The sequence below is a fragment of the Myxocyprinus asiaticus genome, chromosome 1 (genome assembly GCF_019703515.2).
Source record: "Myxocyprinus asiaticus isolate MX2 ecotype Aquarium Trade chromosome 1, UBuf_Myxa_2, whole genome shotgun sequence".
Lineage (NCBI taxonomy): Eukaryota > Metazoa > Chordata > Actinopteri > Cypriniformes > Catostomidae > Myxocyprinus > Myxocyprinus asiaticus.
Window position 1 is genome coordinate 2,354,106 of NC_059344.1, and position 21,172 is coordinate 2,375,277.

The window sequence follows — 21,172 nt, forward strand, 5'->3', positions numbered from 1 at the left end:
GTTGTGGATTAACTGGCAGAAAGAAAAAAAAAACCTAGTCATGCCCCCTGACTAGGCATGTATGATACACACAATTCACGATATGATCATAAAAAAATAAACAGTGCCCAAAAATGTTTTGCTTAAACTCAAGGATTAAACTAAATGCATTTAAAGTGCCCTATTTTAAGAGCCCTAGCACTAAGCGCTAAGTGCATTGCTAAGCTTTAAGTCATAAGCCCAAAAGTCAGTGGGCATGGCCATGAAGTTTTGGTATTTTCGTCCAAGCATGCACCAAGTCTAGGCTTAAGTGGGTTTGGCAAAATCACATGCGCGAAGCGCTAATGGGCTGGGTCAAATGCAGTTTAATTCTGAGGTTTTCTCCGGTTATTGCAGCATCTGTGTCCTATTATATAGTCCATTCCCTCAAGTGCCAGTAATATAAACAATGACAGCGCATTCACAAGAAATTGGTAGTGTAAATTGACTTTATGCAATGAATTAGAACAATAGAAATATGAACATGCATATAATAGGTAATTATTATAATAATCAATAGAACAAAATAAATATTGGCACACACTTCACTTTTACCGGTTGATTTTGAACAATTAAATTCATTTATCGAGAAATATATATACACTAGTAGCCAAAGGTTTGGAATAATGTACAGATTTTGCTGTTTCGGAAGTAAATTGGTACTTTAATTTACCAAAAATGGCATTCAACTGATCACAAAGTATAGTCAGGACATTACTGATGTAAAAAACAGCACATTACTATTTGAAAGTCATTTTTGATCAAATCTAGACAGGCCCCATTTCCAGCAGTCTTCACTCCAGCACCTTATCCTTGAGTAATTGTGCTAAATTGCTAATGTGGTACTAGAAAATCACTTGCCATTATATTAAACACAGTTGAAAGCTATTTGGTTCGTTAAATGAAGCTTAACATTGTGTTTGTTTGTTTTTTGAGTTGCCACAGTATGCAATAGACTGGCATGTCTTGAGGTCAATATTAGGTTAAAAATGGCAAAAAAAAAAAAAAAAGAAACAGCTTTCTCTAGAAACTTGTCAGTCAATCATTATTTTGAGGAATGAAGGCTATACAATGCTTGAAATTGCCAAAAAACTTAAGATTTCATACAAAGGTGTACACTACAGTCTTCAAAGACAAAGGACAACTGGCTCTAACAAGGACAGAAAGAGATGTGGAAGGACAGATGTACAACTAAACAAGAGGATAAGTTCATCAGAGTCTCTAGTTTGAGAAATAGATGCCTCACACGTCCTCAGCTGACAGCTTCATTGAATTCTACACGCTCAACACCAGTTTCATGTACAACAGTAAAGAGAAGACTCAGGGGTGCAGGCCTTATGGGAAGAATTGCAGAGAAAAAGACACTTTTGAAACAGAAAAACAAAAAGAAAAGGTTAGAGTGGGCAAAGAAACACAGACACTGGACAACAGATAATTGGAAAAGAGTGTTATGGATTTTAAACCCATTGAGCTTTTGTGGGATCAGCTAGACTGTAAGGTGCGTGAGAAGTGCCCGACAAGACAGCCACATCTATGGCAAGTGCTACAGGAAGTGTGGGGTGAAATGTCACCTGAGTATCTGGACAAACTGACAGCTAGAACGCCAAGAATCTGCAAAGCTGTCATTGCTGCACGTGGAGGATTTTTTGATGAGAACTCTTAATGTCCTATACATATTATATATTGTTATCAGTTGAATGCCACTTTGGTGAATAAAAGTACCAATTTCTTTCCATAAAAGCAAACTCTGTCCATTATTCCAAATTTTTGGCTGCCAGTATATATATATATATATACAGGTGCATCTCAATAAATTAGAATGTCGTGGAAAAGTTCATTTATTTCAGTAATTCAACTCAAATTGTGAAACTCGTGTATTAAATAAATTAAATGCACACAGACTGAAGTAGTTTAAGTCTTTGGTTCTTTTAATTGTGACGATTTTGGCTCACATTTAACAAAAACCCACCAATTCACTATCTCAAAAATTAGAATATGGTGACATGCCAATCAGCTAATCAACTCAAAACACCTGCAAAGTTTTCCTGAGCCTTCAAAATGGTCTCTCAGTTTGGTTCACTAGGCTACACAATCATGGGGAAGACTGCTGATCTGACAGTTGTCCAGAAGACAATCATTGACACCCTTCACAAGGAGGGTAAGCCACAAACATTCATTGCCAAAGAAGCTGGCTGTTCACAGAGTGCTGTATCCAAGCATGTTAACAGAAAGTTGAGTGGAAGGAAAAAGTGTGGAAGAAAAAGATGCACAACCAATCGAGAGAACCGCAGCATTATGATTGTCAAGCAAAATCGATTCAAGAATTTGGGTGAACTTCACAAGGAATGGACTGAGGCTGGGGTCAAGGCATCAAGAGCCACCACACACAGACGTGTCAAGGAATTTGGCTACAGTTGTCGTATTCCTCTTGTTAAGCCACTCCTGAACCACAGACAACGTCAGAGGCGTCTTACCTGGGCTAAGGAGAAGAAGAACTGGACTGTTGCCCAGTGGTCCAAAGTCCTCTTTTCAGATGAGAGCAAGTTTTGTATTTCATTTGGAAACCAAGGTCCTAGAGTCTGGAGGATGGGTGGAGAAGCTCATAGCCCAAGTTGCTTGAAGTCCAGTGTTAATTTCCACAGTCTGTGATGATTTGGGGTGCAATGTCATCTGCTGGTGTTGGTCCATTGTGTTTTTTGAAAACCAAAGTCACTGCACCTGTTTACCAAGAAATTTTGGAGCACTTCATGCTTCCTTCTGCTGACCAGCTTTTTAAAGATGCTGATTTCATTTTCCAGCAGGATTTGGCACCTGCCCACACTGCCAAAAGCACCAAAAGTTGGTTAAATGACCATGGTGTTGGTGTGCTTGACTGGCCAGCAAACTCACCAGACCTGAACCCCATAGAGAATCTATGGGGTATTGTCAAGAGGAAAATGAGAAACAAGAGACCAAAAAATGCAGATGAGCTGAAGGCCACTGTCAAAGAAACCTGGGCTTCCATACCACCTCAGCAGTGCCACAAACTGATCACCTCCATGCCATGCCGAATTGAGGCAGTAATTAAAGCAAAAGGAGCCCCTACCAAGTATTGAGTACATATACAGTAAATGAACATACTTTCCAGAAGGCCAACAATTCACTAAAAATGTTTTTTTTATTGGTCTTATGATGTATTCTAATTTTTTGAGATAGTGAATTGGTGGGTTTTTGTTAAATGTGAGCCAAAATCGTCACAATTAAAAGAACCAAAGACTTAAACTACTTCAGTCTGTGTGCATTGAATTTATTTAATACACGAGTTTCACAATTTGAGTTGAATTTCTGAAATAAATGAACTTTTCCACGACATTCTAATTTATTGAGATGCACCTGTATATATATATATATAAAAAATACCAAAATGCTAAAATAAAATCATACCAAAACCAAACATTTTACCCTCTTCTACTGGCACCTTTTGCAGTGAATTAAAAATCACTCCACGACAACAGTAAATATTGTAAATATAAGCAGAATAATAATAATTGAAAAATAAACCATGACCTATAGATAGTTTAACACAAATCTCATTGTTTATTTATTTTTATTTTTTTCATAAGATGGCTACAACTCTGAAAATGTAGTGGAACATCAAATAATGTCCCTGACGATCAGAGTTTTGACATGAACTTTATTACCAGTATAGTGATGTCATTTTGTTGTTTACAAAAAGTTGCAGAAGTATGCAAAAAATCTTGGAAATGCCTTTATGCCTTTTTAGAATGAAAAATGAAAAACTATCAGTATAGATATTTGCAGATAAATGATAGTTCCAAAAAAAAGTGACTATCGGCACAGATGAATCGGTAAAACGGATATATCGGTCTACCTCTAATTAAATCTTAATTGGAAACCCTTCACCAGGCCTTAATCGTTTATTTTTGGCACTTTTAAAATGTCTTTTATGTATATATTTGACTGTTTTAGTCTTGTCCCAGACCCAGACTTTATGAAAATCCATTATTTTAAAACAAATTATTACGTTTAAAATGATGATCATCTAAACAAAGTGAAATAAAAATGATCCATTTCAATATTTATTGTGTGACAACGATTTCTATCAATTTCGTCCCAAAGTTGTGCCGTCATTTCCACAACACCAAACAATAAAGTTTTGTCAAAAGATAGTATACTTGTTAACCAAGTGAACAAAAGTGTCAGTGAAGAACATGCTTGACATGAAATATGAGACAAAACAAAGAAAAATCATGGGAAATATAACTTGTGAGTAGAACTTGTTTATTGAGCATCATTTCCAATCAGGGTGTAATTTTGAAAAATTATGCAAAAAGTGTGAACATATTTAATTTAATGCATTTAGTAGGGGTGTGCAGCAAAGCACACAGATTATATGTATCTGTTCATATGACAAAATTATCTGTATCTGTCTCTGTATTCAGATAGAACCGGATGTTCAAAGGGCTTTAACCAGAAGTGTATCAAAACTAAATGAAACGCCCATTTTTAAATTACTCTTACATTTACAGTTTTTACAGTACTGTGGAAAGTTTTAGGCACTTGTGAAAAATGTTGCATAGGGAGAATGTCTTCAAAAATAATGAAATAAATAGTTTTCATTTATCACTTAATGTCATACAAAATCTAGTAACCATAAAAAAGCGAAATCAATATTCGGTGTGACCACCTTTACCTTTAAAACAGCACCAATTCTCCTAGGTACACCTGGATACAGTTTTTCTTAGTTGTTGGCAGATAGGATGTTCCAAGCTTCTTGGAGAATTCACAGTTTTTCTATCTATTTATACTGTCTCAATCGCGTCCTCTTTATGTAATCTCAGACTGACCCGATGTTCAGTGATGGGCTTTGTGTGAGCCATGACATCTGTTGCAGGGCTCCATGTTCTTCTATTCTAATCTTTTCTATTTGCAAAAGTAATGTTTGGTAGTCTAACATTTATATTTCCTATTGACACACTAAAGCTGAAGAAATAAATAACCATCTGAAGACAAATGCTTTTGTGAAACATCTTATGTGCCTAAGACTTTTGCACAGTACTGTATAAATAAAATATGCCTTGTAAATGCCTTTTCATAATAATAGCTAAATAATAATAATAATAATAATAATAATAATTATTATTATTATTACTATTATTATTATTATTATTATTATAGTCTACAAATATTTAGTTAATTTAAAAAAAAAAACATTACTGTGGAATATGTTGTGGTTTCTCCTGGTATTTCAGATATTAATATCTACTGAAACAGTGTTTTTGTTTATGTCTGTGCATGTATAATATTACTCTGGAGGCAGGAGGTGTCAAGCAAAATGTGAAAAGTCAATCACACATTATGCAGTGAATAATAAATACAAATTCAGACATTAAATAAAATCAATATAGCCTACAAACAGGTAAAAGTCCCATAAGTCTATCAGGAATTGGACACCATTATTTAGTTAAATAATAATAATAATATAATTGTGTTAAATTTATATAGTGCCTTTCCAGAGCTCAAGAACACTTAACATTCTCAAATTTAGCACAGTTTAAAGAAGAAGAAAATAGATGGAGCAAGTTTCGGTTCCTTTGTTTTACATAAGGAGGAATATTCCGAATAGATGAATATTCTATGGAGCATTTGAACTTTTTTCAGAATAAAGTTTTAACCAGATAATTACCTTATTAGCTGGTGTGGCTATAAATGTGGTCAACTTTAAGAGACGGAAAGACGAGCTCTGACGTGAAATCATCACTTCAGGTCAGGAATTTAACATCGCGCTCAGGTTTAGGCTATAAATAAATACATGGAAATCACGTGTGAATCGTGTGATACATTAAAATAGACATTTCAAGAAGTTAAAAGTGTACATGATGTTGTATCTTAATGTTACACTTGACAAGCTCCAGAAGCGCACAATTAATCGAGACCGTGCCCATCCGATCTGAAATCTCACCGTACGCATTTTCATTCATAAGGTTTACGCTTTAGAAATGCTTGAAAAATGTAATTTCCAACAGCGTAATTTCCGGCACAGAATTCTATTCAACACAAAACAGAATTTGACAAAATAACACTGGAAATGACACAGTGGTGGGAATTTCCATGACTTTTAGAAACTAGTTGTGCAGAGTGTGAAAAATGCTTTAACAAGTCTTTACTTTCTAGTGCTAAAAGTGCCCAAAGATGAAGAAATACCCATATATTAAATGTAGAATTATTTATTATATATTGCATTACTGATCTTTGAGGCCTTTCTCAGCAAACATTGATATATGCGATTAGAGTAGTTAATTGGCATATCATGCATTTAATTCAATAAAAGTTACAAACTTGACAGCCCTAGTTGCAAAACAAATATCCCTAACAGCAAGCTTGTTAAAGTGCCTCTTACCTTTTCACCGATGAATTGTAATCCTGAAAGAAACCCAAAGAGAACACCATAAATACGAGGTGCTTCACTTTTTCCAATTCAGGTTTGGTTTAAACTATTCTCAGCCTCATATGGCTGCATGTATATTGTACTTTCTGAGTTATGTGAACACAGTCAGCACTTTTTATAGGTAATATTACAGTGAAACTTACATCAAATATAAGTGCGTGTGTTGTGTGTGTGTGTGTGTGTGTGTGTGTGTGTAAAACAAACCCTAATGAACTGGAATGGGTCATTCTCCTGTAGAAGCCTCTCAAGGCCCACGTGGACCTCCTGCAGACGAGTCTGATCTTGTGCTATCCGGCTCAGATTCTGCTGGAGTCCAGAACACTGCTCCACATCATACGTGCTGACACACTCGCGCAGCGATGAGAGAAACGCATCCAGATGTGCGATGGAAATCTCTCGGAAAGTGTGCAGGTGCTGGTCTGTATCATCCAGGTACACCTACAGCAGAACTAATGTTTTTAAGACTTGTGCAAGTGCTGCTCGCATACACAAAACACGCTGTCACATATTTCATATTTCACCACACAAACACATTGGCCAACACAAACCATCCTCGGTGAGGTATACCTGGAGACATGACTAGTTTGAAACACTCAACTCCATCATTTGATGAACTACTGCTGCTATGACCACTAGACAATTAACATAAAATTCTCATTTTAACAATGCTTTAATGCTTTCCATGGGTGGTAATACAGTGGAGTTAATTACACTTGGCAAATAGCCCAGAGTTTAGTAAATAAAGTCTACAATAAACCTATTTTACATAGAAAGAAGTAAGGACTGTTTTGAAGATGATTTCAGTTAAATATTCACAGTTAGTGCTACTTCAGTGCTCATGCCGCCTGGTTTAACTAGATTGCATGATTAATGAAAACGACACAGGTTTTTGCACTGGAACTGTTTAACAATGAATTCACCCAAGTGTTTCAAGGTCCATGAATTGCAGGTAATGATACAGCACTGACTTTACCTTGTTCTGCCGTTCAATTTCTTTTTGTTCCTGATGGGTTTTGTGCACCCTTCTGATCTTCCTGTTTGCCTTGAGCAGCTGAATGTCAAGATATCCCTATTGAAGCAACACAAAAAGAGAGAGAGCGTTAATGGACGTGCACAATTAGAACACACATTAGGAGCTTCATTCATGCACTACAGTCACAATACACATTATTCTAAGTTCTAGTCAGCAGGTGAACATGCTTTTGTTTAACAAACTCAATGTTTAAAATTTAATTAGAAAAATGGACAGTTCTGGTCCAGGTTGCTAATTGGTCAATACAGCTTTCCAGTCGTGCTAAAATAACAGCATAATAGTGACAGCTACTTTTTATCTCACTGCACAGCACCCTTAGAGATCAACTATTAAACATATGTTAGGGTCTAAATCTTCTAGCAGAAGGATACCACAGAAGCTCATGAACATGCGTGCATCCATAAAAGTTTTTTCCCCATTAAAGGGATAGTTCACCCAAAAATGAAAATTCTCTCATTATTTACTCTCATGATATCCCAGGTGTGTATGAATTTCTTTCTTCACCAGAACACATTTGAAGAAAAAAATCTCTCTGCTCAGTAGGTCCTTAAAATTTAAGTGAATGGAGATTTCTCTTTTGAAGCTCCAAAAATCCCAGACAGTTAGCATAAACGTCATCCATACGACACCAGCGGTTAAATTAATATCTTCTAAAGCAACATGATCACTTTTGGTGTGAAATCTCCAAATCATGCTTCCATTCTTAAATGGTATGCGCACGTGTGACGTAATCGCGTTGGCATGTTCACGAGAGAACTGACGCACGATGCAATGGTGTGTTTGTGTTCTAACCCTGGATGTCTCAACCGAGTGGAGAATGTGAGATTACCTCTGCATCCATGGCAACGGTAATACGTCACACGAGAGACTGCTTGGACTCCACCCTCTCCTGAAGTGTTGGATTATAGTTAAAAAGTCCTTAAATATTGACCTTTTTTTGCACCAAAAGCGATCGTGTCGCTTTAGAAGACATTCATTTAACAGCTGATGTCGTATGGATGAGGTTTATACTGTCTGTTCTTTTTGTAGTTTCAAAAGAGAAATCTCCATTCACTTGTATTTCAAGGACCTACTGAGCTGAGATATTTTTCTATTTTTCTTCAAATGTGTTCTGGAGAAGAAAGAAAGTCATACACACCTGGGATATCATGAGGTTGAATAAATGATGAGACAATTTTCATTTTTGGGTGAACTATCCCTTTAATAAGAAAACAACAATTAACAAAAAATAAATAATTACATGTCATTAGGAGTGCCAATCCTTCTACATTATGTGGCTAGAATAATTCTGGATTCTGCATTTTAATTAAAAGTTTTTAAAAAGTGTGTGGTCTCCCAAAAATTGTCCATTTTAGTCTCATCTGTAACACCTTACACACTGAAGGTATTTTTGAAAGATTTTCATTCTAAAGGGCAAACTGAAAATGCATGCTCATAACTTCAAGAATAAAATAAATAAAAATAAATTGGGTTAATTGCATGGTTTCCTTTTATCGAAACCCCTTTGAAATATGAAGAATGTTTTTTTTGGAACAATTCTGAGATTTTCAGTTTTAGACACTGCTGAGAAAACTCTCCAAATAGTAGTTGCCAAACGTAGATTTAAGACATAATATATCTTAGGGCCTGTTTACAATTAGCTACTCCATGCTTTTTCACTGACTGGACACAGTTGAAGTCAGAGCTTTACATACACCTTAGCCAAATACATTTAAACTCAGTTTTTCACAATTCCTGACATTTAATCATAGAAAACATTCCCTGTCTTTGGTCAGTTAGGAGCACTATTTTATTTTAAGAATGTGAAATGTCAGAATAATAGTAGAGGGAGTGATTTATTTCAGCTTTTATTTCTTTCATCACATTCCCAGTGGGTCAGAAGTTTACATACACTTTGTTAGTATTTGGGAGCATTGCCTTTAAATTGTTTAACTTGGATTAAATGTTCTGGGTAGCCTTCCACAAGCTTCTCACAATAAGTTGCTGGAATTTTGGCCCATTCCTCCAGACAGAACTGGTGTAACTGAGTCTGGTTTGTAAGCCCCCTTGCTCACACACACTTTTTCAGTTTTGCCAACAAATTTTCTATCAGATTGAGAACAGGGCTTTGTGATGGCCACTCCAATACCTTGACTTTGTTGTCCTTAAGCCATTTTGCCACAACTCTGGAGGTATGCTTGGGGTCATTGTCCATTTGGAAGACCGGTTTGCAATCGAGCTTTAACTTCATGGCTGATGTCTTGAGATGTTGCATCAATATATCACATAATTTTCCTTCCTCATGATGCCATCTATTTTGTGAAGTGCAGCAGTCCCTCCTGCAGCAAAACACCCCCACAACATGATGCTGCCACCCCAATGCTTCACAGTTGGTGTTCTTCAGCTTGTAAGCCTCACTCTTTTCCCTCCAAACATAACGATGGTCATTATGGCCAAAAAGTTCAATTTTTATTTTATCAGACCAGAGGAAATTTCTCCATAAAGTAAGAACTTTGTCCCCATGTGCACATGCAAACAGTATTCTGGCTTTTTTATGGCAGCTTTGGAGCACTGGCTTCTTCCTTGCTGAGCAGCCTTTCAGGTTATGTCGATATAGGACTCATTTTACTGTGGATATAGATACATGTCTACCTGTTCCCTCCAGCATCTTCACAAGGTCCTTTGCTGTTGTTGTGGGATTTATTTGCATTTTTCGCACCAAACTACATTCATCTTTAGGAGACAGAATGCGTCTCCTTCCTGAGCAGTATGATGGCTGCGTGTTCCCATGGTGTTTATACTTGCGTACAATGGTTTGTACAGATGAACGTGGTACCTTCAGGCATTTGGAAATTGTTCCCAAGAATGAATCAGACTAGTGGAGGTCCACAATTTTTTAGTCTTGGCTGATTTCTTTTGATTTTCCCATGATGTCAAGCAAAGAGGCACTGATTTGAAAGGTAGGCCATAAAATACATCCACAGGTACACCTCCAATTCAGTACACCTCCTATCAGAAGCTAATTGGCTAATTGTCTAATTGTCTAAAGGCTTGACATAATTTTCTGGAATTTTCCAAGCTGCTTAAATGTACAGTTAACTTGATGTATGTAAGCTTCTGACCACTGGAATTGTGATACAGTCAATTGAAAGTGAAACAATCTGTCTGTTAACAAATTGCTCGTGTCATGCACAAAGTAGATGTCCTAAATGACTTGCCAAATCTATAGTTTGCTAATTTTAAATCTGTGGAGTGGTAAAAAAAAAAAAAAAAAAGAAAAAAAGAGTTTTAATGACTTCAACCTAAGTGTATGTAAACTTCTGACTTCAACTGTAGCTATTCGATGTGGCCAAGTGTAAATGGAATGAGCTTTTTCAATCATATAGCAATCTGATCAGTACAAACACAAAGTGGCAAAGTGTAAATAGGCCCTTAGGATATAAATAAGCGAGGCCAGAAAAAAACACTTCTGTTCAAGTGTACCTGTTAAAAATTTGTATTAATACTGCAAAGGAAACCAAAAGACAGGTGGCCTTTCTTTACTCTTAAGCCCCGTTCACACTGCAAACAACACATATCGCAGAGACTTGTGACACCAAACGACAGTGTCGCTGCTGGGCGTTCCTACTGCTGTCGCTTTAATGTTAATGGTGGACTGCATGTCTGGCAATAGGAGCTTTGGAAATTCCGACTATATATTACTCTGCTGGTAAAACTAAGATATCATTCTAATTTCTCAAGGAATCAGTTATTTTGCCTCAAAAATGAACATGCATGTGGTTACAGACAAGTCAAGTCAACCTTTATTTATAGAGCACAGATCAAACAAATAAATAATGACAGAGTGATATAAAAACAGATTGATATAAAGTTAAATATAAAACATAAAATAAATAAAATCTTTAAATACAGCATCATGTATTTATCCATTTCAAACTATTCAAGGATATATTCAAAAGCTACAGAATAAAAATATGTTTTCAAAGAAGATTTAAAAATGGCCAATGATGAAGCTGACCTCACATGGAAAGGGAGACTATTCCATAGATTAGGACCTATCACAGAAAAGGCACAGTCACCTTAGATCTATAGTGGCAACGAGGAACCCTAAATAGAAGTTGATCAGAAGACCTAAACTCTCTGGTGGGGGAGTAAGGGAGAAAGTCACTGATATATTGCGGTGCGAGACCAGATGGTGCCTTGTAGACATAAATCACAATTTTAAAATCAACCCTGAATTTCACAGGAAGCCAGTGTTGAAATGCTAAAACGGGAAATGTGATCCCTATTTCTTGACCCTGTTAAAAGCCTAGCTGCCGCGTTTTGAACCAGCTGTAGGCGAGATAACACAGTTTGGGGGAGACCATTGTACAATGAGTTACAATAGTCTAACCTTGATGAAATATGTTGAGTGGATCACAATTTCCAAGTCTTTATTTTAGCAATAGATCTTGGGTGGAAAAAGCTACCCTTGATAACAGCACTGATCTACTTATTGAAAAGTAATGAGGAGTCTAAAATCACTCCAAGACTCCTTACATGATCTTGTACATTCAAGGACAGAGGACCTAATTGGGCAACCAGGCCAGGTAAGGAGGACATGGATGAACCTAAAATCAGAACTTCAATTTAAGTTAAGTTTAATATCTTTGAAGCAATTTAGAGCATTCTCAAATGAACAGTTCATGTATACACTTACTGAAAAATAAAATTGTGAATCGTTAGCATAACAGTGATAAAATATGCTGTACTTCTGAAAAATAGAGCTGAGAGGAAGCATATACAGGGAAAATAACAAGGGTTCTAAAATCGACCCTTGAGGGACACCACACTGTAATTGAGCCGACGTAGAAAAAATTACAGAGAACGTCCTTTCTTTTAGATAAGAGGAACTCAAGATGCTGGAGAAGAATATTATGGTCGATAGTGTTGAACGTGGCACTGAGATCTTATAAAACTAAGACGACAGGTGAACCTGAATCCATGGAGAGAAAAATATCTTTAGTGACCTTCAACAATGCAGATCCAATGCTGTGCAAGGGTCTGAAACCAGACTCAAATGTATCTAAAATGTTAAATGTATTTAAATAGGAGTAGTGCTGTGAATGAACAACTCTCTCCAAAATCTTGGTCTGCAATTGTTGTGTTTTGCCAGATCCAAAAAAGATTTCTTTAACAAATAATGTAGAATTGCATGTTTAAAACTACTTGGAACAACTTGTTTCACTTGCTAAGGACCTGTTAATTATAGCTGTTACACAGGAACTGGTAGTCATGAAAACTTCTTTAAGAAGGCGCGGTGAAAGAATATCCAGCTTGTAACTGGAACACTTCATCTTGGAGACTAACTGTGCTGACGTAACTGGTTGAAAGTGAGTCAGGGAGCTGGACAGGGAAGGTATTAGTGATTGATCATATTGTGAAGGTACAATAGCACCTTTAATCTGCTCAATTTTGTGAGTAAAGAAGTTTACAAATGTTTCACAGGTCTTTTGGGTGGCGTTCAGAAAAGCATTTCTAGTTGGGTTTAAAACAGAATCGATTGTTTTGAACAATATTTTTGGTCGATTTGTATTATCAGAGATTATATTAGAGAAAAAAAAAACATAGCTTTCGCTTCCTTTACAGCTCTCTGATAGTTAGTTAATCCTCTGGGGTCGACGGACGCGCCAGCGCATCCTGCTGGATTTTTTCCTCATAACAGCGGAAACAACTTAAAATACTCTGTCATTTTTGGGCATACAGATAAGTGTAAGACATCATTAGAAACTATAAAGGGTCTACTTTTATTTGTGTACACTCACAATAACAACAAAACCTTGTGCTTTTGTAAAATAAAGAAAATAAACAGGGTGCGCTTTCAGCTGTCTCTGTCTCCGCGAGCATCTTTCTGAAACACATCACAAAAATGAACTGAAACTCTGTGAATACTTATCACACAAACATGACACATATGTCTAAAGAAAGCTTAAAATGTCTATTTAAAACAAATATTCTCCTGCAAATGTAATCTGTATGAAACTAAAGTGATGTACAGTTTCTCCTGGCTCAGCTAATTATCACTAATGTGATCACACCCACCAGCAGAGCGCGCTATTCATACGTTAATGTGCTGAGGCGATCAATGCAAACGGTAAACGCCCCCAACAGTGCCTTAAAAAACATCAAGTTCATCATCAAATTCATTCACTTTCCTGTGCGTTTGGAATATGGCACGCTACACAGGTGAGGAAGCTCTACAGATGGTCCTAGATAGTGACGAAGAGTTCACATTTTCCTCAGAAGAAGAGCGGAAATCCGACGATGAACGTTTACATTTTGAAGAGCGACTTGATTCAGCCGAGGATACAATTTCGGATGAGTGAGTCATTTAGTTTTACTTATATTAGTTGACATGCTCTTTTATATAAACATGTACATATTTTACTAGTTGGACTATTTCCAGACTTGCCAGCCAGTATTCAGAGTATTGAAATTTGAAATATGTCCTAATAGGCAAGTTTTAGTTACATTTAAATGTTGTTTCGGCTAAAGCAGGTATTTAAATTGTATGCTGTATGATATAAATATGATATATAATATGATATAAAAATAATATAAATGTTTATATTATATTTTAACTAGTGTTTATGCTGCCTCATTATCATCAACGAAGCTTGTGCTTGCATATATCTGTTCGGGTGTAAATGTGTCAGATGTGCTGTAAATATGCCCATATTAGAAAATCAGCATATTAGAATGATTTCTAAAGGATCATGTGACACTGAAGACTGCAGTAATGATGCTGAAAATTCAGCTTTGATCGCAGGAATAAATTGCATTTTACAATATATTCACAGAAAACAGTTATTTTAAATTGTAAAAATATTTCACAGTATCACTGTTTTCTTGGTGAGCAGAAGAGACTTCTTTTAAAAACATTTTAAAAAATCGTACAGCTCTATAAACTTTTAAATGGTAGTGTAGGTCTAAAGTAAAGTCTTTATGTAAAGAAAATGTATAGTCAGATTACTTCTTTTAACTTATACTTGATTTTGTGAATAAGCTACAAACAATACATTCAATCATTAAGTCTCCTCACATTCATTCTCTCTCAGAGGAGGGGTCTTTGTCTCCTCAGGTGTGAATCACTTCAATATTCATGATCATCCACACCTCCTCGCATATGGCCTTTCTAACACTAAAAGTGTCTTACAAAAGTTAAATGACTATATTGTTTTGTATAATGAGTGATCAGGATGGTTTTCACATCATTTTTGTAGCAAAAACTCTAGGCTACAAGATCCAGTTCTCAAAAGTCTTGTGAAGAAATGTTTAGTATGTGTTATATGGCCTTATTTCAGTGACTTAACATTTTTGTTTTTTTCAAAAACCACGCATAAACGTTATTTTCTCAAAAATACAAACATGTACATACATGTTGTTCACATATTATTGTAGCCCAGTTTGTGCTGAATACAGTGTTATCAGACTTTAGCCATTAATATGTTTTTAAGCAACTGAAAAAAAGCACAAATATCAAGGCATGTCAAAACTTCTCCAGGGCCCAAAACATCTTTAGCATGTCATAAGACACCTGATTCTAGTCTCTTTTCCAATTGCGCTCAGCTTTTCTGCACTGTTGTCTGAGAGTGCGGGTGATGTCATTTAGCCAAGGCTGTGAAACACCCTTAATTCTCCTTGGCTTTAGTGAAGCGACATTATCAAGTGTAAAATTACAAGATTTATTAAAAGCTTCAACCAATGTTTCAATGTCGAATCCAGCTAAGACATCATCTTTGAAATGCGTTAGATAAAATTCTGAAAAAAGATTGGGAGTAGACAAGAAAATGGACCAGGAGTGACTTAAGGGCTGAGAAAAATTAGGGAGAGGACAAGTAGAGACTGTAAGATAAAACAAGATCTAATTTATGACCCATATTGTGAGTAGGACCAGTGACATGTCGTACAAAAATTAAAGACTCAGTGAGGGAGAGAAATTCATTTACCAGATGTTTTGATGGACAGCATACATCAATATTAAAATCCCCAAGAATCAAGAGTCTATCACCACGAGACACCAGTCCAGAGAGAAAGTCCGAAAGTTGTTGGATGAAGTCCTTATTAAATCTGGGAGGTTTGTACACAAGTGCACAAAATGCAGGACCGAAGATGTCAGTCTTTAGTAACTGTACCTCAAAACTGGAATACATGTCCACAGGCAGCATTCTGCATTTAAAAGTGTTTCTAAAAACAGTGGCAATGCCACCTCCTCGCCCTGAAGTCCACAGGGAATTTAAAAAGTCACAGCCTGGCGGTGTTAGATCCCCCAGGGCCATTTGTTCGCAAGGATTCAGCCAGGTCTCAGTGATAAATAAAAAGTTTCTTCACTCTCATTGATAGTGGCTCTTGAATGTCGCTCGTTATTTGAATGAAGCTGACATCTTCTCAACTTTGTCTTATCGCTCGCCACGGGTGACCTCTGTCACCAATGGTCACTACATCTCGTGTCGCCAGAAGTCACTCTACTCTCACTGAAAATTAATGGGATTGTGTCGCTTTGTTGCTCGATGCCGGTGGCGGTGTGAACGGGGCTTTTGTGTCCCAAAACCTCTCCAAGCAAGTATTCAGGTGTTTTATTGAACATTAAAACAGAAAAACGGAAAATTAAAAATGCAAACAACTCAAAAAATATTTAAACTTATAACAAACAAATAACCTAATAATTAGGGATAGGAATCTAAGGAATTTAACGATTCCGGATCTGAATCCTTTTAACGATTCCGGTTCCTTAATGGTTCCAGTAACGATTCCAGTCATTCGTTTAGTATCCTTTTTTATTTTTTTATATTTGGAAATGAGAAATGCAATTCTTATTGTAATTACTACCCTCTGCTGTCTGTTACAAAATAATGAGATCATTTCAGATTTCTACAGAGCAGATATAATAAATCAGATATACATTTAATACAATTCTTGTAAAAGGTGTGTTTGCAGACTTTTTAGAGACATAATTACAATCCAATAATGGATCCTAACTATATTTGAAATACGTAACAGTTCCAGAGACAGTTTAGAGTGTGTTTTGTAGCCTGATGTTGTACTTCAGGCTTGTGAGACTTCAAAAGTTCTTATTTAATTTTGAGTTGGACATTCATAACTTGCACATCTGCATAAGATTACTTGTATACCGGACTATAAATTGAACTGCTTTATGTTTCGTGCTGTAGCTTAAAAAAAGCCGGCTCGAGACTCATTCGATTGGTAATCAAATACACTGGTAAAGCTGTTTGTTTTACTGCTGCAGAAATGTGCTGCTGGAATATTTCAGGATGGTGCTTTTTTGCATGCAGGCGAACCGTTAACAGAACCGAAAGTCATGAAGATCACACAATTCTGGTATTTTTTAAAGAATGGAACTGGTTCTGAACAAGAACCAGTTCTCAGTTCCCAACCCTACTAAGAATGAAATTCAACTCACTTGGGCATCTTATTCCATCACTCCAAAAAATGTGTTGAGCGCCCTCTTGTGCACAGTCTGCGTATGTGCTCTCTGGCTCTGCTCACCCATGTGGGATAATGCCTCTCTCCAAATTTATTCTAGATTAGACTAGTTTAGTTAAAATTTTTCTGATGTCTATGATTACACATACAAACGGTTCCATATACTGGTAATGAGTACTTTATATGTGAAGTTAAATTTCATGGTTTCACTGCAAATGTCTGTAACAATGGAATCGCCCGCAGTAAACAGACACTTTTTATAATCCAAACAGATAATATCAAGTCCTACATTCCACTTCACTGACAAATTAGATTACAGAAGTGAATGGGTTAGCGAACAGCATTTCACAGTTAGTAAAAAGCATTCTGAGATGCAGGTTGGTGCTGTATTGGTGGCACGAGGGAGACCTACACAATATTAGGCAGGTGGTTTTAATGTTGTGGTTGATCGGTGTATATCAGACCTACCTTAAGATCTTTCATGGCGTTCTTCAGAGTTTTGATGGAATGTCTGTCATGCGTTCCCTCTATGGTGCAGGCGTTACAGAGGAACAGTCGTTCGTCCAAGCAGTAGTAGCGGAACATCTCGTCATGTTCCACACACTTCCTTTTCCTCATGTCATCCAGTGGCTCCACCAGCGGGTGTTCTCGGAATGCCGGGAGCTCCAGGTGAGGTTGAAGATGCTTTGGACACATTGACACCTCACACTTCAGGCAGGTTTTCACCGCCATACCACCTTTCCTATCTTCGCCAGCCTCCACTGGGCAGTAATCGCAATGCACCTCAGCCAGTCTGCGAGAAGAGTCGCTCTGGCTTTGGTTGGAGCACTCCGATTGGCCGCGTTGCCGGAAACTGTCAGCAATGTTGGCCAGCTTGAAGTTCTTCTGCCAGTTGGCGGAGCTCCTATGGCTTTGACGGCACTCCGGGCATCGCAAACGGCCGCGGTCAGAGCGGCTCTTGAGCCTACGCAGGCACGGCAGGCAGAAGTTATGGCCGCAGGGAAGCATGTGGGGGTCACGGTAAAGATCCAGACACACGGGACATGTCAACTCTTCCTCCAGCATGCCACTGTCACCGGCAGATGCAGCCATGATAAGGTGAGGACGGTGGGAGCTGTACTGAAACAGAGATAAAAACAGTCTAAAATTAACTACCTCTTTATGTTAGAGCTCAGTTTGAGACTTCATTGTGAATTGGGTAGAGTATTTGCCAAATCTTGGTTATCAGAAAAAAACAAATAGGCCTACTTTTAAATAGTAAATAATTCAACCCTTGTACTGTGCGTTTCGTGCTAACACATTTTATGTTCCCGGGTCAAAATGACTGACCCACTAAGATTGTTTATAAATCTCTCATATTGCATATATTATCACAAGATTTTGCATTAGATCTTTTTAACAACTTTGTTTTAATAATTATGAAAGGTTTTGTACTTTTGAACTTTTTGTACTTTTTTTGAAAAAAATAAATAAATAAATATTGATAGAAGGTTTAATTGAGTTTATACCAGGTCAGTCCCAGCAGAAACAAATAAAATTAAATAAACAATAATAATAATAATAATATTATATTAATAACACTTGCTTGATCTGAACAAAATAGGTGTCATTTTTAAGCTTAGAATCTGGACTTTACAATAGGGCTGGGCAATATGTAAAAAATATTTGATGAATAATCGCCTTCAAAAATATTGCCATATATGATTATATCATGAACCCCACTACCGAGGGCCAGTGAATATTTTTGATCTATTGACTTTGCTTTGAAAAATTATTTATTGAAACACAAAAAACATGAAACAAAAAACTTTCTAAATTCAAATAGCACTTTAAACTAAATGAAAAAAAGCTATTAAAATACCAAAGTGATCAAAAAGTCTTATTTAACCACCTCCCCAAATCCAAACATTTACCATCTCCAACGGCCTCATCTGCCATCATGCAAGCATCTGTCAACGACAGCAGGTGGAGAATTACTAATAGCCTACAGATTAAGAACTAAAGACAATTATAAATGTAAAGATAATAATAATCATAATAAATAAGCCTAATAAATTCACAAAATAATGCTGCTAGATGTACACTACCGGTCAAAAGTTTTGAAACACTTACTCATTCTTTATTTAATTTTTTCTTTCACATTTTAGAATAATAGTAAAGTCATCAAAACTATGGAATAACATAAATGGAACTATGGGAATTATGCTGTGAAATGCATGAAATGCATATGGACGAGGAGCTTGCGAACTGGATTTAGCCTTGTCGCATTTGGTGGGTGGTAGTTTCACAACCTGGGCCACTGTTTAATATATTTTCTGACTTCCCAGATCCATGGTTTTGCCATTTCCTGATACTGCCGATCATCGTCTGTCAATTGAGTGTCACAATCGGCATCCGGACCTTTGTAAGATATCGTCGATATCCGATAACATTGTCCAATCGCCCAGCCCTACTTTACAATGCATGTAGCTGATCCTACCAATTCTTAAATAATGCTTTTTAATTTGCTGACAAATAAGAATTTGAGTTTCGTTCTCATCACTTTCAAATTTGTTTTCACAACAATTATATTCAGAGTTGGTAAAACCATAAAAAACATGAGATAGCCATGTGTTATATATTGTTCAAAAGGCCTCAATATGTAGAATGCAGTGAGCAAAACTGCAGTGAGTATTAAGCCCAAAGTATACTTCGATTTTGACGGTGGCCACCTTGTTGATCCACTAATTTGTGCAAATAATTCCAGGTGCATGTGCATTCTGCTTGTTCAAAGACGCACGGTTAAAAAAAAATCGAGTTGCGCACGTTCAGTGTAATTATAATAAACAGGAGTGTTTTTTGTCGTGTTTTCCCCTTATTACTTCCTGAAACATACATATAATATAGACATTGACATACCGCAACTTACAGCAGATTATACTGATTCAAACAAGCCCAAACACAACATAATATATAAGTAGATCTTGAAATATCCCTCAAAGAGTGTACAAAGAAGATGATTTACAAAAGGGCGCTCAACACACATTGTGTGTGTGTGTGTGTGTGCATGTCCGAGGACTTTGTGTATGCAAACATGCATCCCAATTTGTGCTCGTCATGTTATTCCAATTGGATTAGGTAAAAAAAATATATATTCGTAAGAAAGAAAGAAAAAAATGACCCGAACGCAACATAAGGGTTAAGATAAATTTAATGAACTGCAATTCAAAGATTTTCAACAGTCATAGTTTTGCAACAAAACATCCATCAATCCATCTTCTATAGCCGCTTGTCCTATGTAGGGTCACGGGTAGTGCTGGAGCCTATCTCAGCTGTCTCAGGCCAATAATTTACATAATTAATTTTGACTAATCATCTATTTATTCCATGATTAGACATAATTCTTTAAATTCTTTTTATTTTGTTATAAGAAATATTGGGATTTTTTTTTTCTATTCATATATTAAAGTTATAACCTCACAAGTGTGTTAAAATAAACAGAACAAATGTAAGTAAAATTACATACTCCATTAATTTTGTGATGTTTTTCTTTCCTATACCAGTCAGAAAGCAATTCTATATACTCTATTTACAGCAGTTACATGAATTTCAATTTCACAGTTCAATTCTGCAATCTGTTTGTTTTGAACTCCACAATTTGAATTGGCAGAATTCTTAATTTAATTCTGACTGTTACACAAGCCTGGTCTACAAAGCGTCAAGCGATTCAATTCCAAAGACACACCTAGAAATCATGTTACACAACCAAATTCACAAATGTAGCAATTATGAGGAAAACCAAAGCCTCAAAAAGAGGAAGTATGGACTAACGAAAGACACACGACTAATAATTTCCGTCCGTTTTCATTTGTTTTTGCTATTTTGGGACAGAAAGACAGAAAATAACTTACAAATACAACCAAAAATGAATGAATAACAATTTACCTCCGACAAAATACCCACAGCGAGTATGACGGGCAATATTTCTATTCAGCAGTAGATTATCGTGTATGTTCTGCTGGTGAGAAAAATCTAAAGTGAAAGCAACAACAGAACACTGTCATGTGATCAGCGCTGCTGATGGGGCGAATACCATAGCAACGGAATAATTGGGAAAATGACAATAAACAGTGTCCCTATTTGTGCGGGGCTTTATTACAAAATACATACTTCTTATTTAAATTATTCATTGTGTAATTTAAATTCAATGGATAAAAAATAATCTGTGTAGC

At 36.5% G+C, this 21,172-nt stretch overlaps 1 protein-coding gene across 9 annotated transcripts in view; it reads right to left on the reverse strand.

Moving 5' to 3' along the window:
* LOC127441903 (E3 ubiquitin/ISG15 ligase TRIM25-like) overlaps positions 1 to 21,172 on the reverse strand; it is a 150,421-nt gene that overhangs the window by 9,105 nt on the left and 120,144 nt on the right. For 3 of the 9 annotated variants that reach the window (XM_051699491.1, XM_051699535.1, XM_051699501.1), the window contains exons 2-5: positions 17,430 to 18,080; positions 7,440 to 7,535; positions 6,671 to 6,904; positions 6,419 to 6,441 (exon numbers count right to left, since the gene is read on the reverse strand). In XM_051699491.1, coding sequence (XP_051555451.1) covers positions 6,419 to 6,441; positions 6,671 to 6,904; positions 7,440 to 7,535; positions 17,430 to 18,053 — 977 coding nt within the window. In that variant the 5' untranslated portion in view covers positions 18,054 to 18,080. Of the gene's footprint in view, positions 1 to 6,418; positions 6,442 to 6,670; positions 6,905 to 7,439; positions 7,536 to 17,429; positions 18,081 to 18,852; positions 18,911 to 20,885; positions 20,995 to 21,172 lie in introns of those variants that run through there. The other 6 variants (XM_051699519.1, XM_051699527.1, XM_051699476.1 and 3 more) reach the window with 5 other exon arrangements.